Here is a 20,047-nt window from a genome sequence, read left to right as displayed (position 1 = left end):
TTTAGAGTCACTTTGTTGATATCCAGAAAATAGCTTGCATTAATTTTGAATTGGATAACACTGAAGCTATGGATCAAGTTGTGAAGAACTGACATCTTGATAATATTTTCTATCCATCTACATGTAATATTTCTCCATAAATTTAGATCTTTGATTTACTTTACTGGTTTTATAATTTTCATCATATAGATCTTATAAATTTTTTATTTATGACTAAGCATTTCAAATTTTCTTCTAATACAAATACTTCAGTTTTTTTATGTTTATTTAATTTTGAGAGAGAGACAGACAGAGTGCAAGCAGGGGAGGGGCAGACAGAGAGGGAAACAGAATCTGAAGCAAGCTCCAGTCTCTGAGCTGTCAGCACAGAGCCCGTTGTGGGGATTGAACCCACGAACTATGAGGTCATAATCTGAACTGAAGGCAGACACTTAACCGACTGGCCACCCAGGCACCTGTATAGTTTGGTGTTTTTAATTTACAATTTCAATGTCCACTGTTAGCATGTAAGAAAACAATTGATTTTTTATATCAACTTTGTATCCTGCAGTTGTGCTATCTAGTTACTTATTACTCCCAACAGATTTTTGTTGACTTTTGGGGGGAATTCCTATACACACAATTGTGTCATGTGTGGAAAAAAAAGATAGTTTTATTTCTTCCTTTCCAATCTATACACTTTTTATCTCCTTTCCTTGTCTTATTGCATTTGCTTAGAATTCCACTATGATTTGAATATGAATTGTTCCTGGTGTTAGAGGGAATATATCTAGTTTCTCAAAATTAAACACGGTGTTAGCTGTAGGTTTTTTACAGATAGTCTTTATCAAGTTGATGAAGTGCCCTTATAATTATAGCTTGTTGAAAGTTTTTCTCAAAGGATGTGTGTTGGATTTTGTCAAATATTTTTTTCTATATCTGTTGGTATTGTCATTTAATATTTATTCTTTAGGTGTTGATGTGATGAATTATATCAACTGATTTTTGAATGTTGCACCAGCCTTGCATACATGAAATAAATCACATGCAGTCCTGGTGTATATTTTTTATACCATGGTGGATTTGATTTGCTAATATTTTATTGAGAATTTTTATATATATGTTTATTGGAGATACTAGTTTGTACTTTTCCTTTATTGTAATGTCTTTGTCTGGTTTTAGTATCAGGGTAATGCTGGCCTCAGAGAATGAGTTAGGAAATATTCCCTCTGCCTCTGTTTTCTGGATGAGAGTGTAAAAATTTGGTATCATTTCTTCCTTAAAATATCTAGTAAAATTCACCAGTGAACCCATCTAGTGCATTCTTTTTTGGAAGGATTTTAATTATTGATTCAATTCCTTTAATAAATATAAATCTATTCAGATTGTGTATTTCATCCTGTGTGAGTATTGGAAGCTTGTGTCTTTCAAGGAATTAGTTGATTTAGGTTATCAAAATTTAAGGCATGGAGTTATTAATACTCCTTTGTTATCCTTTTAATATCCATGAGATCAATAGTGATGACTCTGCTTTCATTTCTGACATTTTTTTTTATTCTTTAAGGCTATTTACTATTTATTTTTAACAGAGAAGGAAACAGAAAGAGCGTGAGTGGGGGCGAGGCAGAGAGAGAACTAGAGAGGGTCAAAGCAGGCTCCGTGCTATCAGCACTGAGTCTGACATGGGTCTCAATCTGACAAACCATGAGATCATGACCTGTGACAAAATCAAGAGTTGGATCCTTAACTGATTAAGACATATGGGCGCTTCTCATTTCTGGCATTTTAAATGTATGTGTTTTCTTTTTCTTTCTTAATCTGGCTATAGTCTTATCTATTTTCTTGATGTTTTAAATTAACCAGATTTTGATTTTGTTGATTTTCTTTGTTTATTTCCTATTGTTAATATTATTGGTTTCCTTAAAAATTGTTATTATTTCTTTTCTTCTGCTTATTCTGGTTTTAATTTGCTCTTATTTTTCTAAGGTGGGAGCTTAAATTATTGATTTTAGATTTATTTTATTCTAATATATGGTTTTAATGCTATAAACATTCCTGTAAGCATTGCCTTCACTTCATCCACAAATACTAAGTTATATTTTCATTTTTGTTTAGTCTAAAATACTTTTTAATTTCTCATAAGAATTCTTCTTTGACCCATGTGTCATTTAGAAATGTGCTGTTTAATCTCTAAGTATTTTGGCAGGTTCCAGCTATTTTTTGTTATTGATTTCTAGTGTAATTTATTTGTGGTCTGAGAGCATACTTTTCATCATTCCTGTTCTTGTAAATTTATTCCAGTATATTGTATGTCCCAGGACGTGGTTGATCATGGTGATCTGAGTGAGCTTGAATATAAGGTGTATTCTGCTGTTGTTGGATGAAATGTTCTACAGATGTTAATTAGATCCAGTTGGTTGATGGTGCTGTTCAATTCGATTATGTCTTTACTGATTTTCTGCCTCAATTACTGACAGGAAGGTTGAAATTTCCAACTCTAATTGTGGGTTCACCTATTTCTCCTTGGTGTTCTATCAGTTTTTGGCCTCCCATGTTTTGATGTCCTATTACACAATAAGGGTGGTAATATCTTCTTAGAGAATTTACCATTATCATTATGTTATGCTTCTTTTTCCCTGACAGGTTTTGTTGCTCTGAAGTCTCCTTTTTCTGAAATTAATATAGTTATTCCAGCTTTCTTTTGATTCTTGTTGGCATGGAATTTTTTTCTCCATACCTTTACTTTTAGTCTATGTCTTTTATATTTCAAGTGATATGTTATACATAGCATATAGTTGGCTCTTATTTTTCATGCACTCTCAACAGTCTCTACATTTTAATTGGTGTGCTTAGGCCATTGACCTTTGAAGTGATTGATATAGTTGGATAAATATCTACCATGTTTGTTACTGTTGACTACCCTTTGCTTATTTTTGTCTTAATTTTTTATCTGCCTTCTCTTTTTTTAACTTAAAATTGTATGATTCCCTTTTATGTCCTCTTCTAGCATATATGATTTATACTTTTTAAAACTTTTTTAGTGGTTACTCTGGTTTCCCATACACATTTACAATTAATCCATTTATGCTTTCATATAACATTATGCTTCTTCATGTGTGGTACAGGAACCTTATAACAGAATATTTCCTATTGCTCCCTTCAGTCACTTATAATATTATTGTCATTCATTCCACTATTTGATAATCTATATTCACCAAATACGTTGTTACAATTATTATCTTGGACAAACTCTTATCTGTAAGATTAGTTAAAAATAAGAAAAAATGTGATTTTATTTTACCTTCATTTATTCCTTCTCTAGTACTCTTCTTTTCTTTCTTTTGGTACACATTTCTCATTTATATAGTTTTCCTTCTGTCTGAAGAACTCCTTGTAATATTTATTCAGTCACAAGTTTACCTCAAACATTCCTTAAATTTTTATTTGAGAAAATCTTTAATTTTTCTTCACTTTTGAAAAATAACTACTGGATGCAGAATTATAAATTTGTGATTTTATTCCAGTACCTTAAACATCTCACTCCACTCTCTTCTTTTTGCATGGTTTCTTAAGAGAAATCTTTTTCTTGCTCCTCTTTAGATAAGGTAGGTTTTCTCCTGCTTCTCTCAAGATTTTCTCTGTGCCTTTGACTTTGTGCAATTTGAATATGATATGCCTACATGTAATTTTTTTGTATTTATACTATTGTTCTCTAAGCTTTCTCAATCTTTTGTTTCTTATCTGTCTAATTTTGGAAAAAATTTAGTCATCACTTTAAGTATTTCTTATGTTCCTCTTTTTCTTCTCCTTTTAGAAAGCCTAGTATGCGTATCTTCCATTTTTATAATTGTCCAACACCTCTTAAATACACTACTCCATCTTTTTCATTCTTTTTTTCTTTTTGCATTTCAGTTTTTGAAGTTTCTATTGACATATCTTCAAGTTAATTGATCCTTTCCTTAGCCTTGTTCAGTCTGTTGATAAGCCCATTAAGGGCATTCTTCATTTCTGCTAATGTTTTTTATTTCTAGCATTTCCTTTTGATTATTTCCCTTACCTTTCATATCTCCACTTGTATTACTCATCTGTTCTTGTGTATTGTCCTCCTTTTCCATTAGAGCCCTCACTATAATTTCTTGTCTAGTAATTCCACCATCCAGTATCTCTGCCTTATCTGTTTGGTTTTTATGTTTGTTTTTTATCTTCAAACTGGTTGTTGTTGTCTTTTCCCCTTTTGTATGACTTGTAATATTTTGTTGAAAGCCAGATGTAATGTTCTGGGTAAAAGGAACTGAAGTAAATAGGTCTTTAGCATGAGGCTTTATGTTTATATAGATAGGAGTTAGGCTGTACTTAGTTTGCTGTTAGACTATGTTTGGTTTATTCTAGATATTGTTCTCAGAGGCCAAACTTTCCTGTGGTATTTTTGTTTCTGTCTTCCCTGTTGTCTTTGGATTTCCTTATAGAGTTGTTCTTAAATAACTGATAGTCTGATACCGGCTATAGCAACGGGTTTCTGCTTCGGGGCTTTTGCTCTTGTAAGCTCTGATTCTCCATTTTCACCTGTCTATCCAATATTTGAGGCAGCTCTTTTCCCTCTGATTTCAATTCTCTGTTGTTTCTAAGAGAAGTTGTGATTTTCAACTTGTTCAGCATTGTTTTTTTGTGAGGATGGTTATGATAACTTGCAGGCTTTTTAATTGTTCGACCAGAAACCAGAAGTTTCCCATTGATCGCTTTTTATTTCTTGGCTTATAGTTCCTATCTGTAAAATAAAGGAGTAAGATCACTACTTGGTGGCTAAATTATTTCCTAGCTCTAGCATTCTGTTGAGTGCATAAGCAGTGACTTATGTGAATGATTATGCTGTTATGTGACTTTTGCTGCTCTTCTTCTACAGGCAGACCTCCAGGTGGACAAAGAGAGGCATAATTTCTTTGAGTCCTCCCTTGATTATGTTTATCAAATCCAGGAAGTTCAGGAGTCCAAGAAGTTCAATATTGTGGAGCCAGTAAGTTCTATCTGTTGATGAATAGTGTAAAAATATTTACCAAATTCCTGGTAAATGCAGAGAACTTTGATCATAAAATTGAAATCTCAAAGATGGTGAAGGATATTTAATGCTTAATAATGAATGTCAAGAAAATAGACACACCAGCTTGTGTTGTTCTTGCTTTCTTACTAACATTTTCTCTTCCTTACCACCCCTTCTTGCCTTTCTTTTCTTTCCCATTTTCTTTTTTTTTTTAATGTTCATGTATTTATTTTGAGAGAGAGACAGAGAAAGAGAGGGAGAAGGAGAGAATCCCGAGCAGGCTCCATGCTGTCGGCATAGACCCAATGTGGGGCTTGATCCCACAAACCAGGAGATCATGTCCAGAGCTGAAACCAAGAGTCGGACACCCAACCGACTGAGCCACCCAAGCGTCCCTTCTTTCCCATTTTGTCTCCCTAGCTATGAATTTCCTTTCTTTCTCTTTCTTTGCTTCCTCTTTCCTTCTCTCCCTCCTTTGATTTCTCTGTCACCCTTCATTTTATCTTGCTCTCCTCCCTTCCTTGCTCTCATGCTTTCATAAAGCTTCTAAAGGGCCTATCACATACCAGTCAATGTGCTACAAGCTCATGTCCCTTGCACTTAATGACTTCCTATTGTACTGTTTTTACTTCTGTACTGTTTTTACTTCTATCTTCTTTATTTTTTTCTACTTACATCTCTTTGAGCATAAAAGTGATGTGCTTTGATTTGACAACTATGTGGAATTTTAACAACTTTTATTTTCTAGCATAAAAAATGTACTTTTATTGCAGAAAAGCTAAAAATAACTATAGGAAAAATAAAACAAAAATAATAAATTTCCAAAACAGAGGTAATCACTGTTAATATTGTGGCATTTTCCTTCTAAGTTTTCTGTGTATCTACAGTATTTCTTTCTCTATTTATGTATGCCTTTGTACTTATAGATATGTGGGTGTGTGTGTACACATGTGTGAACATGTGTTTACATGTATATGTTTTGCACATGAACATGTATATTTATGTACACGTGTATCTGTGCTCACATTTGTATATATCTGTATATATATGTATGCAATCAAGTGTGTATTCATTTATACAAAAAATTAATTGAACTTTTATGACTGGCACTGTGCTAAACACTGGGTATTCTATAATTAATAAGATGGACTCTGTTTCTCTCTTTATAAGGACTACATTCGTATTGGGTAGACAGAAGGGAAACAAGGATACAGATAAATAAAATTAATTGTAAGTTGTGATAATGGCTAAAACAATAACAAGAATGGGCAGCTACTTTAGAGTAGATGGTCAAGGAAGATCTCTGAAAGTATCATTTACGGTAAGATCTAAAGAAAGAGAGGGTGAGGCCACATGAATAATGGAGAAATAATACTCCAGACACAGAAAAACACATGTGCACAGTCCTTAAGTTAGGAAAGAATGGTGTGCTTGAAGAATGAAAAGATTAGTGCCTCTAGATACTGGCAATAGAAAAAGAGAGGGGCAGGAAGTAATTAATGTATGATAGGAAGGCACAGGACCTGTAAGCATGGTAAAAAGTTTGGATATTAGTCTAAGTGTAGTGGAAAACCACTGATAAGTGTTAAACAGAATATGACATGAGCTGATTTTGTTGTGTGGAGAATGGCTTAAAAAAGACCAACAGTGAAAGTGAGGAAACCAGTTAGAAGGCTACTACAGTGGTCTAGGCAAGAAAAGATGTTGGTTTCGGTTAGGGTGGTGGAAATTCAAAAAGAAAAGATTGGCTGGATTAGACCTATGTTTTGGAGATAAAACTGACACAATTTGGATTCAGATGTGAGTGGAAGAGAAATCAGGGATGATTCTTTCTGGCTTGACTGAGTGGGTAGTAGTGTCATTTCCTGAGATGAGAAAGCTTGGGAGAGAAACAGAAAGATTATGTATATGACAATGTATGTGGTATACACACCCATATACGTTTATACACACACACATGCACATATATATGCAGCACATACGTGTGTATATGTACATAGTTTTTATATGTATTTATGTATATATACATATATATAGTTTGTTTTTGTATTTATGCATATATGCATGTCTATATGCATATGGTGTTATCTGTGTGCATATTTATATGCACCTACCTGTTTATTTTCTAAAAAGAATAGAACAATTATTACTACTTCTTATTACACTTTACTATTGGCAGAATTGAGTATTATTTTTTAAAGGTTTGTTTTTGATAGCTGAAATCATATTTTCTTTGTTTTTATTTATGTGTATTTGATTATTGAGGTTGAATATTTTTCACATTAAAAATGTTTGATTGATAATTTGTATGTCTTATTCTGAACCCCCCCTGAAACATTTCTAACTCAAAAATGGGTTCACACTCTGTGAATATTTTAGCATTATGACAGTCTTCATTAAGGTACAGAATCTTACTTTATTCATTTATTCACTTATCTGTTTATTCAACAAATATTAATTGAGCACCTACTCGGTGACAATTCTGAAGATATAAAGAGAAAAGACACAGTCTATTCCCATACTATCCAAATTATGAATGGTTTTATATGCTATCTGAAAAGGATATGAATGAACAAATTTGTTGGTAGTTCTTATTTTCTGGAACTAATTCCAGTGTAAATGTTTAACCTAATAAGAGAATGGCTTTATGTACACCTGTTTTTGTTTTCATGATTACTTTTAACACTATACCGTGTAACGCTATGGAATTTATTTTCCGTGTTTCTTTTTCCTTTATTTGATAATGAGAAGATGCTGGTGATAAAGTTATTTTTACATGTTTTCCCTAGGTCTTGGCCTTTCTTCATAGCCTCTTCATTTCCAACAGCTTGACTGTAGAGCTCACACAGGATTTTCTCCCATACAAACAGCAGCTCCAGCTCAGTTTGCAGAATGTGAGTTTGCATGTGGGTTTCTTCACCTGTCCCCACATTCCAGTTGGATTTTAGCCTCAATAACTTTAACCTTGAAATCCCAGTTTATTGCAGTCTAGCCAATTTGTCAGGACATATTGGTATGGGTCACAAATATTTTTGTGCGCTAGACTGTTCTTGCTCTTTCAGTTTCAACTCTCCGCAGTCTTTGAGGCTTATTGTTGCTCAAACCTACCCCTCCACCCACTAATACTTCTATCTATCCAATATTTATTAAATGTTGCTAATTTACCACATCTCTTCCAGATCAGAAACCAGCTATGGGCTTGTTTAAGCACAGGTCTTATGCTACTTCCGTGTTGGTCTAGACACTTAAGAGTTTTATGACCACAAATGTCCATTTTCCCCTCTCTTCCTTTTCTCATTAAATACTAGAGTTAAATAAATTATATCTAAAGGTTTTATTCACCTTCTTTCAAATGCTAGTTCTTATAGATGGCATAGGCACAGTTTTCCCATCTTTGTAACATATATATTTTTTCTCATTCATTTATTTAACTACATTTAATGAATACTTATGTATATAATATATACTTTGTGCCAGACATTTTACAAGACACTGGACATACCATAATAATGCATGTTAGTTTTTCTTTCCTCAGGGTACATGCAGTTTCTTGCATGAAGGAGACATAAACACTGGAACACATCATAATTCCTTGTGATAAGTGTTTCAATAGTGTTACGACCAAAATTTTTAAAGCAGCACAGAAAGTAGAACATTGACTGCCTGGTGCAGTTAGAGAAGGCATCACTGAGATAGTGATTTTGGACTAGTTGTTACATTGCATAAAATTTACAGAGTATTTTTATATGAAATAGGTTGGTAAGTTGTAGTGGACATAAACTTCACTTGGTTGTTTAGGAGGATCTTGACTTAGAGTAGTTTTTTTAAATTTTTTGCTGGGTACTCACCTTCACCAGAATGTGAGAGCCCATGTCTTTGGATTTATAAAATATCCCTATAACCAGGTTAATCATTTGAATCTTCCTCAAAAAAGAAATTGAGAAGTATGAATTTAATAAAACCCCTTGTATCTATGTATATGATGAATTCATTCACAGGATGATCAGTAGAGTAGGCCCAAAAAGATAGGGCAGCCCAGATCACCATTTTGACTGACATAACAATCTTGAGGCTAGATGCTAAGGACCTATCTCTAGTGATTTTCTTACCCATATTTCAAACAGTGTTTTGCTATTGTGTTTAGTTGTGTAGTTGTACATATATTATTTCTTACCATTAGCTTTTTTTTTCATGAATATGAAAACATAACTTTTCAGTTGATCTATCTTCAAAGAGTACATTGTCATGTATTTTATCCTAATGGCTAGAATTTGATTCAGAGTCAAATAGGCAGTAACTTTACTTGAGGCAAAACGTAAAAGTTGCCATGATAATATTATCTTTGGGAACCTTCTTTATAGTCTCCCTTCTTGTAAAGTGAAAGTCAGTCTGGTGCTCAGAATTCTAAGAGCCCTTGTTTATTGGAGCCTTATGTCATTCCCATTAGAAAATAAAAGTCTCCCACATGTGTTTTATTGTTATATTATTTATGTTTCTGTTTCCCTTTTAGTCTTTAGTACTGTTACACTCCATAAAATTGTTTTCTCGTCACTATGCCGTTCAACATTTGTTTTCTGCTGTGTTGTAGCATATAATGAAAACCAAGAAAACTCTGCACTGGATCTCTGACCAATAAATGCTTTTTAATAAGGTGATAATGGTGATAATGATAATGGTGATAATGGTGATATCATAATATCATATCATAATGGTGATAATGATAATAATTATGATGATAATGTCTTAACAGACAAGAAATCATTTCTCCAGTACTCGGGAAGAGATGGAAGAACTTAAGAAAAGGATGAAAGAAGCTCCCCAGACATGCAAACTTCCAGGACAGCCAACCATCGAAGGCTATCTCTATACACAAGAGAAATGTGTGTGGGAATATAGGGATCCCCATTGGGTTTCAGTAGACTGTCACCTACTTGCCACTCTCCAAACTCCAGGAACCTATATTGTTCACAGACCCCTGACAGCTACACCTCTTTGGAAAATAGTCTGGACATAGTGGATTAAAAAAAAAAAATGAAGGGGAAGTTGGAGGGGGAGGTTAGGAATTTGTCTTACAAAGGGTCTGGTATGATAAGATTTAAGGTTTTTCTCTGTGATTCAAAATGGGGATTGTTAATTGTTTAATCCTTCTGATGGCTCTGATGGGGGGGAAAAAGTGGTAAGGGAAAAGAGGCAGAAAAATAATATTTATTACACCTGCTATGTGCCAGGCAGGCATGGTGCTAAGTACTTTAAATACACTATTTCATTTGATCATTAAAACCACTTATCATACCCATTTTACTTGAGGCCACTGAGGTTTAGAGAGATCACTAGTTGAAAGTCAGCCAACTATCAAGTAACAGTCCTAAGAGTAAACTCCATTCTGTGAAATGCCAAAACCTATGCTCGTATCACTATACTCTATACTTCTCACTGCCTTAGAAGCACATGGTTGCTCTTAAAGCACTAAACAACAACCATTGTGATTTCAATGGGATGACAGTTGTTCATTGCTGACCAAGGAAAATGAGTTAACTTATCCACTTACTGAATATTGCAGAAGATTCAAGCCTTCCTACCTCCTAAATAACATTATGAAAACCTGCATATGCTGTTTGCTTTTCCTTATGAACTATGACCCAGTGCTCCCAAAGCCTGTGATTTCAGCCCTGCCCATAATTATTTTACCTGAGAAGTAAGAAGAAGAAGCTACTCAGATGTTACCAGTGGCAAAAAACTACTGCAATTCACAAAACATGGCATTTAAGCATTGATATTATCATGCTTTTCCTCTCTTTGAGAAATTAACTTTTGATATTTTTCAAAGATGTGTTCTTCCACTTTTCAGATGTATCCCTTCAACTCTATATTGCAGTATTTCTCAATCTCAGTGCTATTGACATTTTGGGCTGGGTAATTCTTTGTTTTGTTGGGGAGGGGGGGTGGATCATATACATTTTAGGGTGTTTAGCAGCATCTATGCCCTGTCCTCACTTTATTCTAATAGCACTCCCTAGGTACTACAACCTAAAATGTCTCCAGACGTTGCCAAATGTCCCTTGGGAGGCAAAATTTCCCTTGGTTGAGAACTACTGCTATATTATAAAAGAGGTGGAAATAATGAGTTTGCAATCTTGGCTATAATATCAACTAGCTCCAGTTTTCTAATTTGTCAAATGGATATGATATTGCTACTCAGTTGAATATTTATTGAGCATCCTTTTTTTCCAGACAATGTGCAGTGCACTGGGGGATTTTAAAAACTGAATCAATCTTGATTTTTGCCTTCAAGTTCACAGTCTGAGGAGGAAGATATACAACTATGTCAAGAATTATAAGGAAATGTGCTGAGCATTGCATTTGGGGCATATATCTAAGGGCTTCACTGAGGAAGTAATGTTTGAATTAGAACTCGAATTATGAGTGGGAGTTTGATAGGCAAAAAAAGGGGGAAGAAATTTCCATGTATATACCATTGCATGTTACTCAGGCACAGAGGTATGTGAGGATGTAATCTATTTTCAGGTTCTTGGTTTGCCAAGAATAACCCTGGTTTATACCTGTAATCCTTTTGTAATTATTAATGGTGACCCATTCAGTCTTAAACATGTCTTGAAAATTTGGACTAAAAATACATGACCAACTCTTTGTTTGATAACTGAAAGTAATTCAATGAGACAGGACCATAGAGGGTGGCAAAAGACAAAGTAGGAAAGGTAAATATCACATTATGAAGGATTTTGTGGGCCAACCTGAGTTTAAAGATGGTGGAAAAGCCATGCATGATTTATAAGAGAAATGATATACAGATATGTGTTTTAAGAATACTCCTTTAGCTAAAGAGTGGAGAATGCACTAGAAAAGAGTGATCAGAGATAGGGGAAATCAGAGAGAAGACCACTGACATGGTTAATTGTGGAGAAATAGTGAATTTTTGTTTTGTCTGAAATACTTAATAAAACATTAAAAGTAATTCAGCCATAGTGTCCTGAACTAATTCAGGTCTAAAAGGGATGGAGAGGATGAAGCAGCTGGAAGAGAGACATATAAGGAATAGAATGGACAGAACCCAACCACCAGTCAAATGGCAGGTTACAGGGAAAGACAAGCAGAAGATTACAGTTGTATCCAACTCATACAGTAATAGGATAAGTAGTAGAAGCATTCATAGGGGATATGGCAAGGAGAGTGATTTGGAGCAAGCTAGAGCCAATGTGGAAAGTAGTTGATGAGTTTTAGGATCTCCATACGTTCTGTGTGTTGATGGCACTGCAGGGCTGCTGGAGTTCAGGGGAGGGTTAGGGCTGGATCTGAAACACTATGACTATGAAGAGCAGACTGTACACCCTTCCCATCTTAGGAGTGTATTGACCATACTGCCTAAAAATATATTCTGCCAGCTCACTTTTGCCTATCATTGTAGGGGCTTTGGGAATATCCTGGGTCAAATATTACTGCCAGTATGAGAAAGAGACCAAAACGCTCACCATGACACCTATGGAGCAGAAGCCAGGTGCTAAGCAGGTCAGTTCTTTTGTGTGCCATATTTTTTGAAATGCATCTGTGCCTGCATCTCAGAAAAGAGTATACCTTGACTTAGTGCCAAAGAATCAAGTTCATCACTGTCATGTGAATCATGACTCTGTGTGTTCTTCTTGGCCTAAGATTGAATTGGACCAGATACTACTCAGTTGAGTAAAATGATATCTATTATGTCAAGCTTTCTGAAAGTGCCTATACTCTTTAAGATCATTTATTAAATTATTAAAAGTGCCTGTCACATTGTACAAGAAAATTTGCAAGGATATGGATGAATTGGAGGAGGATAGTATTACTTGCTTTTAATAAGTTTCTACTGTAGTATTCCTTTAAATAGCAAGTGTTTAAAATATCATTTTCCAAAATTGTTTTTTTAGATAAATATGTCTGTTTCCTAAAGTTGGAATAATGGAATAAACTATACCCCATATTCTATGTAATGTTCAGATATATTTAAGCAGTCGATGCCTCTTCTTCTGTCCTCCAAACCTTCCCCTATTCCCTAAAATGTCAAGATGAGTTTAACATACTGAGAAGATATTTACCTACCGGAAGAACTTAATCTTATATATTACATACTATACTGTATAATATAATATAAAATATAATATAATATAACATAATATAATATAATATAATGACCACACAGCCAAAAATTTTTATTCTGTCATCTCACTTTTGCCTGTATTTGTAGAGGCTTTGGAAATATACACACACACACACACACACACACACTCACTCAAGGGTTTATTAAGATAAAAGCTGATAGACAAACGTTTCATACTCTAAAAGTAGTTTAATGTGTCCTTAAACTGCCTCCCAAACTGGGTGTTAATGCATGGGTTTTTAAGGATTTCTGTTCTTTACAAATTGTTTAAAAAATGAAACAAGGTCCATTTACTAATGCTGGACCTTGGTGGTATAAGTAGACGCAATTGAGGTAGGCAGAAATTTGGAGAAAAAATGGGCCAATTTTTCTCCACTGCTGCTGGTTTCCATGGAAGATCTCTCTTGTGTTACTTGTCCACAGAAAATTAGAGAGGTCTGAGATTTGGTGGCAGGCTCTTGAAAACTGCTTTTTTGTGTCTTTAACCAAAAATTTTGTTCTCTGTTTTGGATGTGTATTGGAGATGAAAATCACCTCTAATGAAGTGTACTAAATGGGATTTCCAGAACCCTCATCCAATGCTTCTGTGTAGGCCAGTTACTCATTCATGATTCCAAAACTCTCCTTAGTTTCCAGTCTGCCAAGGCACCTTTCAGTATGGTTTCAATAAATTTATCTGGTGCACTATCACAGAATTTGTTCCATTTCTGTCAGAATGCAGCTGATGTATCTGACTGGCTAGTACTTATAAGAAGCATTGTCCTGTGGTCTCTTCCTTTTCTTTTTCTACACACATTACTTTCCAGATCCCAGCCTTTAACTTTACTCTCTTAGACAGTAAGCTCATTTAGGCCTTTTCTCTCTTGCTCAGGCACATACTGGAAAGCTCAAGACAGAAGCAGTAGATGCCACTTTCATATCCTCCTAGCAGATGAGTGCAAGCTCTCATTTTAGTTCTTTTTTCCTCGTCCCGTTTCATTAAGAGGCTGCTTGCAAAACTTGCAGTAGTGTTAGCCTAAGCAGTTTTAATATGGGATTCCTTACGGAGTGGGAAGAGGAATTGGGTTCTCTATTTAGAAGGAAAGGGAGGTAAGTAGTAACTTGAATTTCCATAAAATGAAGTTGAAAAAGGTTTCTTCTTTTCAGTTCTGTCGGTTCCTATTACTGGTTTGTGTTTTAGAAAGGTAAATCATACGAGTAAGTGAGACTATAATAACACCATATAATCCACTATTTATTGAATGTCTACTGTGTGCCAGGCACTGAGCTAGACACTTTTTGCCATGTGCCTCATTTATTTTCTCAGCATCCCTGTGAAGTTTTATTAGTTCAGTTTGAAGATAGAGGAATTAACCCTCTTTCTGACTGTGGTACTTGCCAGTGTTCCCTGCTAGTTCAGCCTATCACCTTCCACCTGTGTTGTTCTGTTCACTTTATGAATTATCTTCCTAAATGCTATTTTAGAAGATCCCCATCATTTCCCTGTCAGGCAGTTATGGTAAGAGGAAAGAGTGCTGTATTTTGAGTTTCAAAAACTGGGTTTAAATCTGAGCTCTGTGGCCTAGTAGCTTTTTGACCCCAAGTAAATTGTATAATGTTGCTTAATATAATTTTACTTGTCAGAAAAATGACAAGAATAATACTGTAGTTCATAAAAATTTCTGGAGCAGTAATTCTTCACTAGGTGCTAGAGAGATAAAGATAAATAAAATGTCCATCCCCTTGAGTTCATAGTCAATTGGGGAAATAAATAATGCAGAAAACACATAGTGAACAGTGTGCGGGATTGGGAAGAATTTTGGAGGAAATGAAAGCTGAACTGCAGTTTGTAGAACAATTAAGAGTTTTTCCAGGCAAAGAATATAGATAAAGTCATTTCAGGTGGAGGAAACATTATTTGCAGTTATGGAGCCACGAAAGACTATGACATATGTGTGAAATGAGAGTACTTATGCATGGATGGGGCATAAAACAGATTGGGGTGGCTAGAAGTAAACCTGAAGTAGTAAGCAGGGTGTAGGCCAAGGAGCCATGATGCCTCTGAACCTGAGGGAGATGAGTTTAAAGAGGGAGGGTCAGTATATGATACTGTTAATTACTGTCCTCTTAAAAGGCTAGTAATGTTTGATCCCCTCAGTACTGGGGTAAGGAAGGCAGATTGAAGGATGAATTCAGGTTGAGTTTTTATAGTGTGGGAGCAGCAAAAAGATAGGCCTGAAAGGGGGTTGAGTGTGCCAGTGAGAAAGAATTCTTTTTTGATCAGCTGGATCAACTCTATGGTCCAGTTTAGAGGGCAGAGTACCTAAACACAGACCTGGCATTTGGGAAGTGTTTCTGACTTGGTGGGAACAAGGTGTTTAGTTAGCATTATCCCCATTTATAGATTGTGAAGTTAAGATTCAGTGACAGAAATGATTTGCCCTGGGTTGCAAGCTACTAAATGGTATAACTGGGATGGACTTCCTAGTTTATTGCTATTTCCACTATCACTATACCGACTCGCGTGACTTTAGGTAAGTCATTTTATCTGAGCTTCAGTTCTTTCTAAGGGTTGTTATGAAGAAAGTTGGTTTGAAGGCACCTAGGATAATATGTGGCACATAGTAGGTAATGGATAAATGTTGCTTCTCTTTCCTATACTACGTTGTCTCTATTGAGATAATAGAGGGAAACCGAACAATATGGGACTGGGGGATTTTAATCTGTGAACAGAGTGGATTTCAATGGCCTTATTAAGTGTCCATAAAACTAAGGGGGGCTACACTATTCTTCATGTATGAAATAACAAATGCACTTTGAGAAATAACTCAAATTTGCTTACTCCCTGATCTATCTTTGGAGAGATTGCTTTTGTGATTCCTGTCTTCCTGAAGAGTCTGGAGGTGGGGAATGAAAATGTTTGCCTTCTCTCCTCTATCTGCCAATTTAATGGAAGGAGGGTTTCATAAAGCCACTTCCTACCTTATTTGGTACACTTAATGCCTTTTGGTCAGCCAATTTCTCCAATACTCCCCTTATGTTAATGTGTAATGAGCTTTCTATTTAATCTACCATGCTTGGAAAAGAATAGTCATCTACCCTGAGCATTTTCTCCTGGTCTCAGCCATTAATTATTAGAGCAGGAAGAAACCATCTGCCGCCTTTCTGCAACTACTGTTCTCAGTGAGACTACACATTGCTCCTGCTGCCCTGACAGATGCCTTCCAAGTGACCCTAAGGATAATTAAGGAGGCAGAAGAAGCCTCTGTGCATTTTTTTTCAAATTGGCTATTAATCCTTCTCTTATAGCAGGGGCCCTTGGACTTAACGCTGAAGTACTGCGTGAGGAGGAAGACAGAGTCTATCGACAAAAGGTTCTGTTTTGATATAGAAACTAATGAAAGGTAAGCTGTGATTGTATGAATTGGCAATGTCCCCATGTGATAGATACTGAGACTGAGTAGATCTTTTATTTTCCTTTGTCATCTCTTATTGATGAAAGTGAGAAAATCTGTTCATGACATCATCGTCTTGGCTCTTCTGGCTGCCATTCGAAGGAATCCCTGTTAGACCTGGCCCAGAGCTGTTTCCCTCTGGGGAAACTTCAATCAGCTTCACCTCACCTACTCTAGGTAGAATAAATCACTCCTAGGATTTAATTTGCTATCAGATATGCAGAGGTCAACATTTGGTGATGCTGCAAGGACAGCATACAAAAATTCATTTTTTTAATTTTTTTTGTAGTTTGAAGTTTTTATTTAAATTCCAGTTAATTAACATATAGTATAATATTAGTTTCAGGAGTAGAATTTAGTGATTCATCATCACTTATATACAACACCCAGTGCTTAACAAGTACCCTCCTTAATACCCATCACCCAATTAACCCATCCCCTCTGCCCACCTCCCCTCCAGCAACCCTCAGTTTGTTGTCTATAGTTAAGATTCTTGTTTTATGGTTTGCCTCTCTCTTTTCCCCCATCCCATATGTTCATTTGTTTTGTTTCTTATATTCCACATATGAGTGAAATCATGTGGTATTTGTCTTTCAATGACTTATCTTGTTTAGCATAATACAATCTAGCTCCATTCATATTATTGCAGTTAGCAAGATTTCATTCTTTTTGGTGGCTGAGTAATATTTCATTATGTGTGTGTGTGTGTGTGTGTGTGTGTGTGTGTGTATAATGTGGTGTACACACACACACACACGCACCACAACCTCTTTATTCATTTGGGTTCTTTCCATACTTTGGCTATTGTAGATAATGCTGCTATAAAAATTGGGATGCATGTATCCCTTCAAATCTGTATTTTTGTATCCTTTGGGTAAATACCTAGTAGTGCAATTTCTGGGTGATAGGGTAGCTCTATTTTTAACTTTTTGAGGAACTTCCATACTGTTTTCCAGAGTGGCTGCAACAGTTTGCATTCCCACCAACAGGGCAACAGGGTTCCCATTTCTCCACATCCTTCACAACACTTGTTTCCCATGTGGTTAATTTTAGCCATTCCAATAGGTGTGAGGTCATATCTAATTTTGCTTTTGATTAGTACTTCCCTGATGATGAGTGATGTTGAGCATCTTTTCATGTGTCTGTTAGCCATCTGGATGTCTTCTTTAGAAAAATGTCTATTCATGTCTTCTGCCCATTTTTTATTTTTTATTTTATTTATTTATTTATTTTTTAATTCTTCAAAAATTCTTCAAAAACTTTATTTTTTTTAATATATGAAAATTATTGTCAAATTGGTTTCCATACAACACCCAGTGCTCATCCCAAAAGGTGCCCTCCTCAATACCCATCACCCACCCTCCCCTCCCTCCCACCCCCCATCAACCCTCAGTTTGTTCTCACTTTTTAACAGTCTCTTATGCTTTGGTTCTCTCCCACTCTAACCTCTTTTTTTTTTCTTCCCCTCCCCCATGGGTTTCTGTTAAGTGTCTCAGGATTCACATAAGAGTGAAACCATATGGTATCTGTCTTTCTCTGTATGGCTTCTTTCACTTAGCATAACACTCTCCAGTTCCATCCATGTTGCTACAAAAGGCCATATTTCATTCTTTCTCATTGCCACGTAGTATTCCATTGTGTATATAAACCACAATTTCTTTATCCATTCATCAGTTGATGGACATTTAGGCTCTTTCCATAATTTGGCTATTGTTGAGAGTGCTGCTATAAACATTGGGGTACAAGTGCCCCTAAGCATCAGTACTCCTGTATCCCTTGGATAAATTCCTAGCAGTGCTATTGCTGGGTCATAGGGTAGGTCTATTTATAATTTTCTGAGGAACCTCCACACTGCTTTCCAGAGCGGCTGCACCAATTTGCATTCCCACCAACAGTGCAAGAGGGTTCCCGTTTCTCCACATCCTCTCCAGCATCTATGTCTCCTGATTTGTTCATTTTTGCCACTCTGATTGGCGTGAGGTGATATCTGAGTGTGGTTTTGATTTGTATTTCCCTGATAAGGAGCGACGTTGAACATCTTTTCATGTGCCTCTTGGCCATTCGGATGTCTTCTTTAGAGAAGTGTCTATTCATGTTTTTTGCCCATTTCTTCACTGGGTTATTTGTTTTTCGGGTGTGGAGTTTGGTGAGCTCTTTATAGATTTTGGAGACTAGCCCTTTGTCTGATATGTCATTTGCAAATATCTTTTCCCATTCCGTTGGTTGCCTTTTAGTTTTGTTGTTTGTTTCCTTTGCTGTGCAGAAGCTTTTTATCTTCATAAGGTCCCAGTAATTCACTTTTGCTTTTAATTCCCTTGCCTTTGGGGATGTGTCGAGTAAGAGATTGCTACGGCTGAGGTCAGAGAGGTCTTTTACTGCTTTCTCCTCTAGGGTTTTGACGGTTTCCTGTCTCACATTCAGGTCCTTTATCCATTTTGAGTTTATTTTTGTGAATGATGTGAGAAAGTGGTCTAGTTTCAACCTTCTGCATGGTGCTGTCCAGTTCTCCCAGCACCATTTGTTAAAGAGACTGTCTTTTTCCATTGGATGTTCTTTCCTGCTTTGTCAAAGATGAGTTGGCCATATGTTTGTGGGTCTAGTTCTGGGGTTTCTATTCTATTTCATTGGTCTATGTGTCTGTTTTTGTGCCAATACCATGCTGTCTTGATGATTACAGCTTTGTAGTAGAGGCTAAAGTCCGGGATTGTGATGCCTCCTGCTTTGGTCTTCTTCTTCAAAATTACTTTGGCTATTCGGGGCCTTTTGTGGTTCCATATGAATTTTAGGATTGCTTGTTATAGTTGCGAGAAGAATGCTGGTGCAATTTTGATTGGGATTGCATTGAATGTGTAGATAGCTTTGGGTAGTATTGACATTTTGACAATATTAATTCTTCCAATCCATGAACAGGGAGTGTCTTTCCATTTCTTTATATCTTCTTCAATTACCTTCATAAGCTTTCTATAGTTTTCAGCATACAGATCTTTTACATCTTTGGTTAGGTTTATTCCTAGGTATTTTATGCTTCTTGGTGCAATTGTGAATGGGATCAGTTTCTTTATTTGTCTTTCTGTTGCTTCATTATTAGTGTATAAGAATGCAACTGATTTCTGTACATTGATTTTGTATCCTGCAACTTTGCTGAATTCATGTATCAGTCCTAGCAGACTTTTGGTGGAGTCTTTCGGATTTTCCATGTATAATATCATGTCATCTACAAAAAGTGAAAGCTTGACTTCATCTTTGCCAATTTGGATGCCTTTGATTTCCTTTTGTTGTCTGATTGCTGAAGCTAGAACTTCCAGCACTATGTTAAACAACAGCGGTGAGAGTGGGCATCCCTGTCGTGTTCCTGATCTCAGGGAAAAAGCTCTCAGTTTTTCCCCATTGAGGATGATGTTAGCTGTGGGCTTTTCATAAATGGCTTTTATGATCTTTAAGTATGTTCCTTCT

At 35.9% G+C, this 20,047-nt stretch overlaps 1 protein-coding gene across 1 annotated transcript in view; it reads left to right on the top strand.

Moving 5' to 3' along the window:
- Window positions 1-20,047, top strand: part of OPHN1 (oligophrenin 1) — a 530,949-nt gene that overhangs the window by 272,052 nt on the left and 238,850 nt on the right. The window contains exons 7-11 of the mRNA XM_049643254.1: window positions 4,880-4,990; window positions 7,804-7,908; window positions 9,765-9,894; window positions 12,438-12,538; window positions 16,449-16,543. Coding sequence (XP_049499211.1) covers window positions 4,880-4,990; window positions 7,804-7,908; window positions 9,765-9,894; window positions 12,438-12,538; window positions 16,449-16,543 — 542 coding nt within the window. The remainder of the gene's footprint in view (window positions 1-4,879; window positions 4,991-7,803; window positions 7,909-9,764; window positions 9,895-12,437; window positions 12,539-16,448; window positions 16,544-20,047) is intronic.

This window comes from Panthera uncia, chromosome X, assembly GCF_023721935.1.
Source record: "Panthera uncia isolate 11264 chromosome X, Puncia_PCG_1.0, whole genome shotgun sequence".
Taxonomy (NCBI): Eukaryota; Metazoa; Chordata; class Mammalia; order Carnivora; family Felidae; genus Panthera; species Panthera uncia.
The sequence above is the reverse complement of the archived record's forward strand: the minus strand, read 5'-3'. Positions and strand labels throughout refer to the sequence as shown.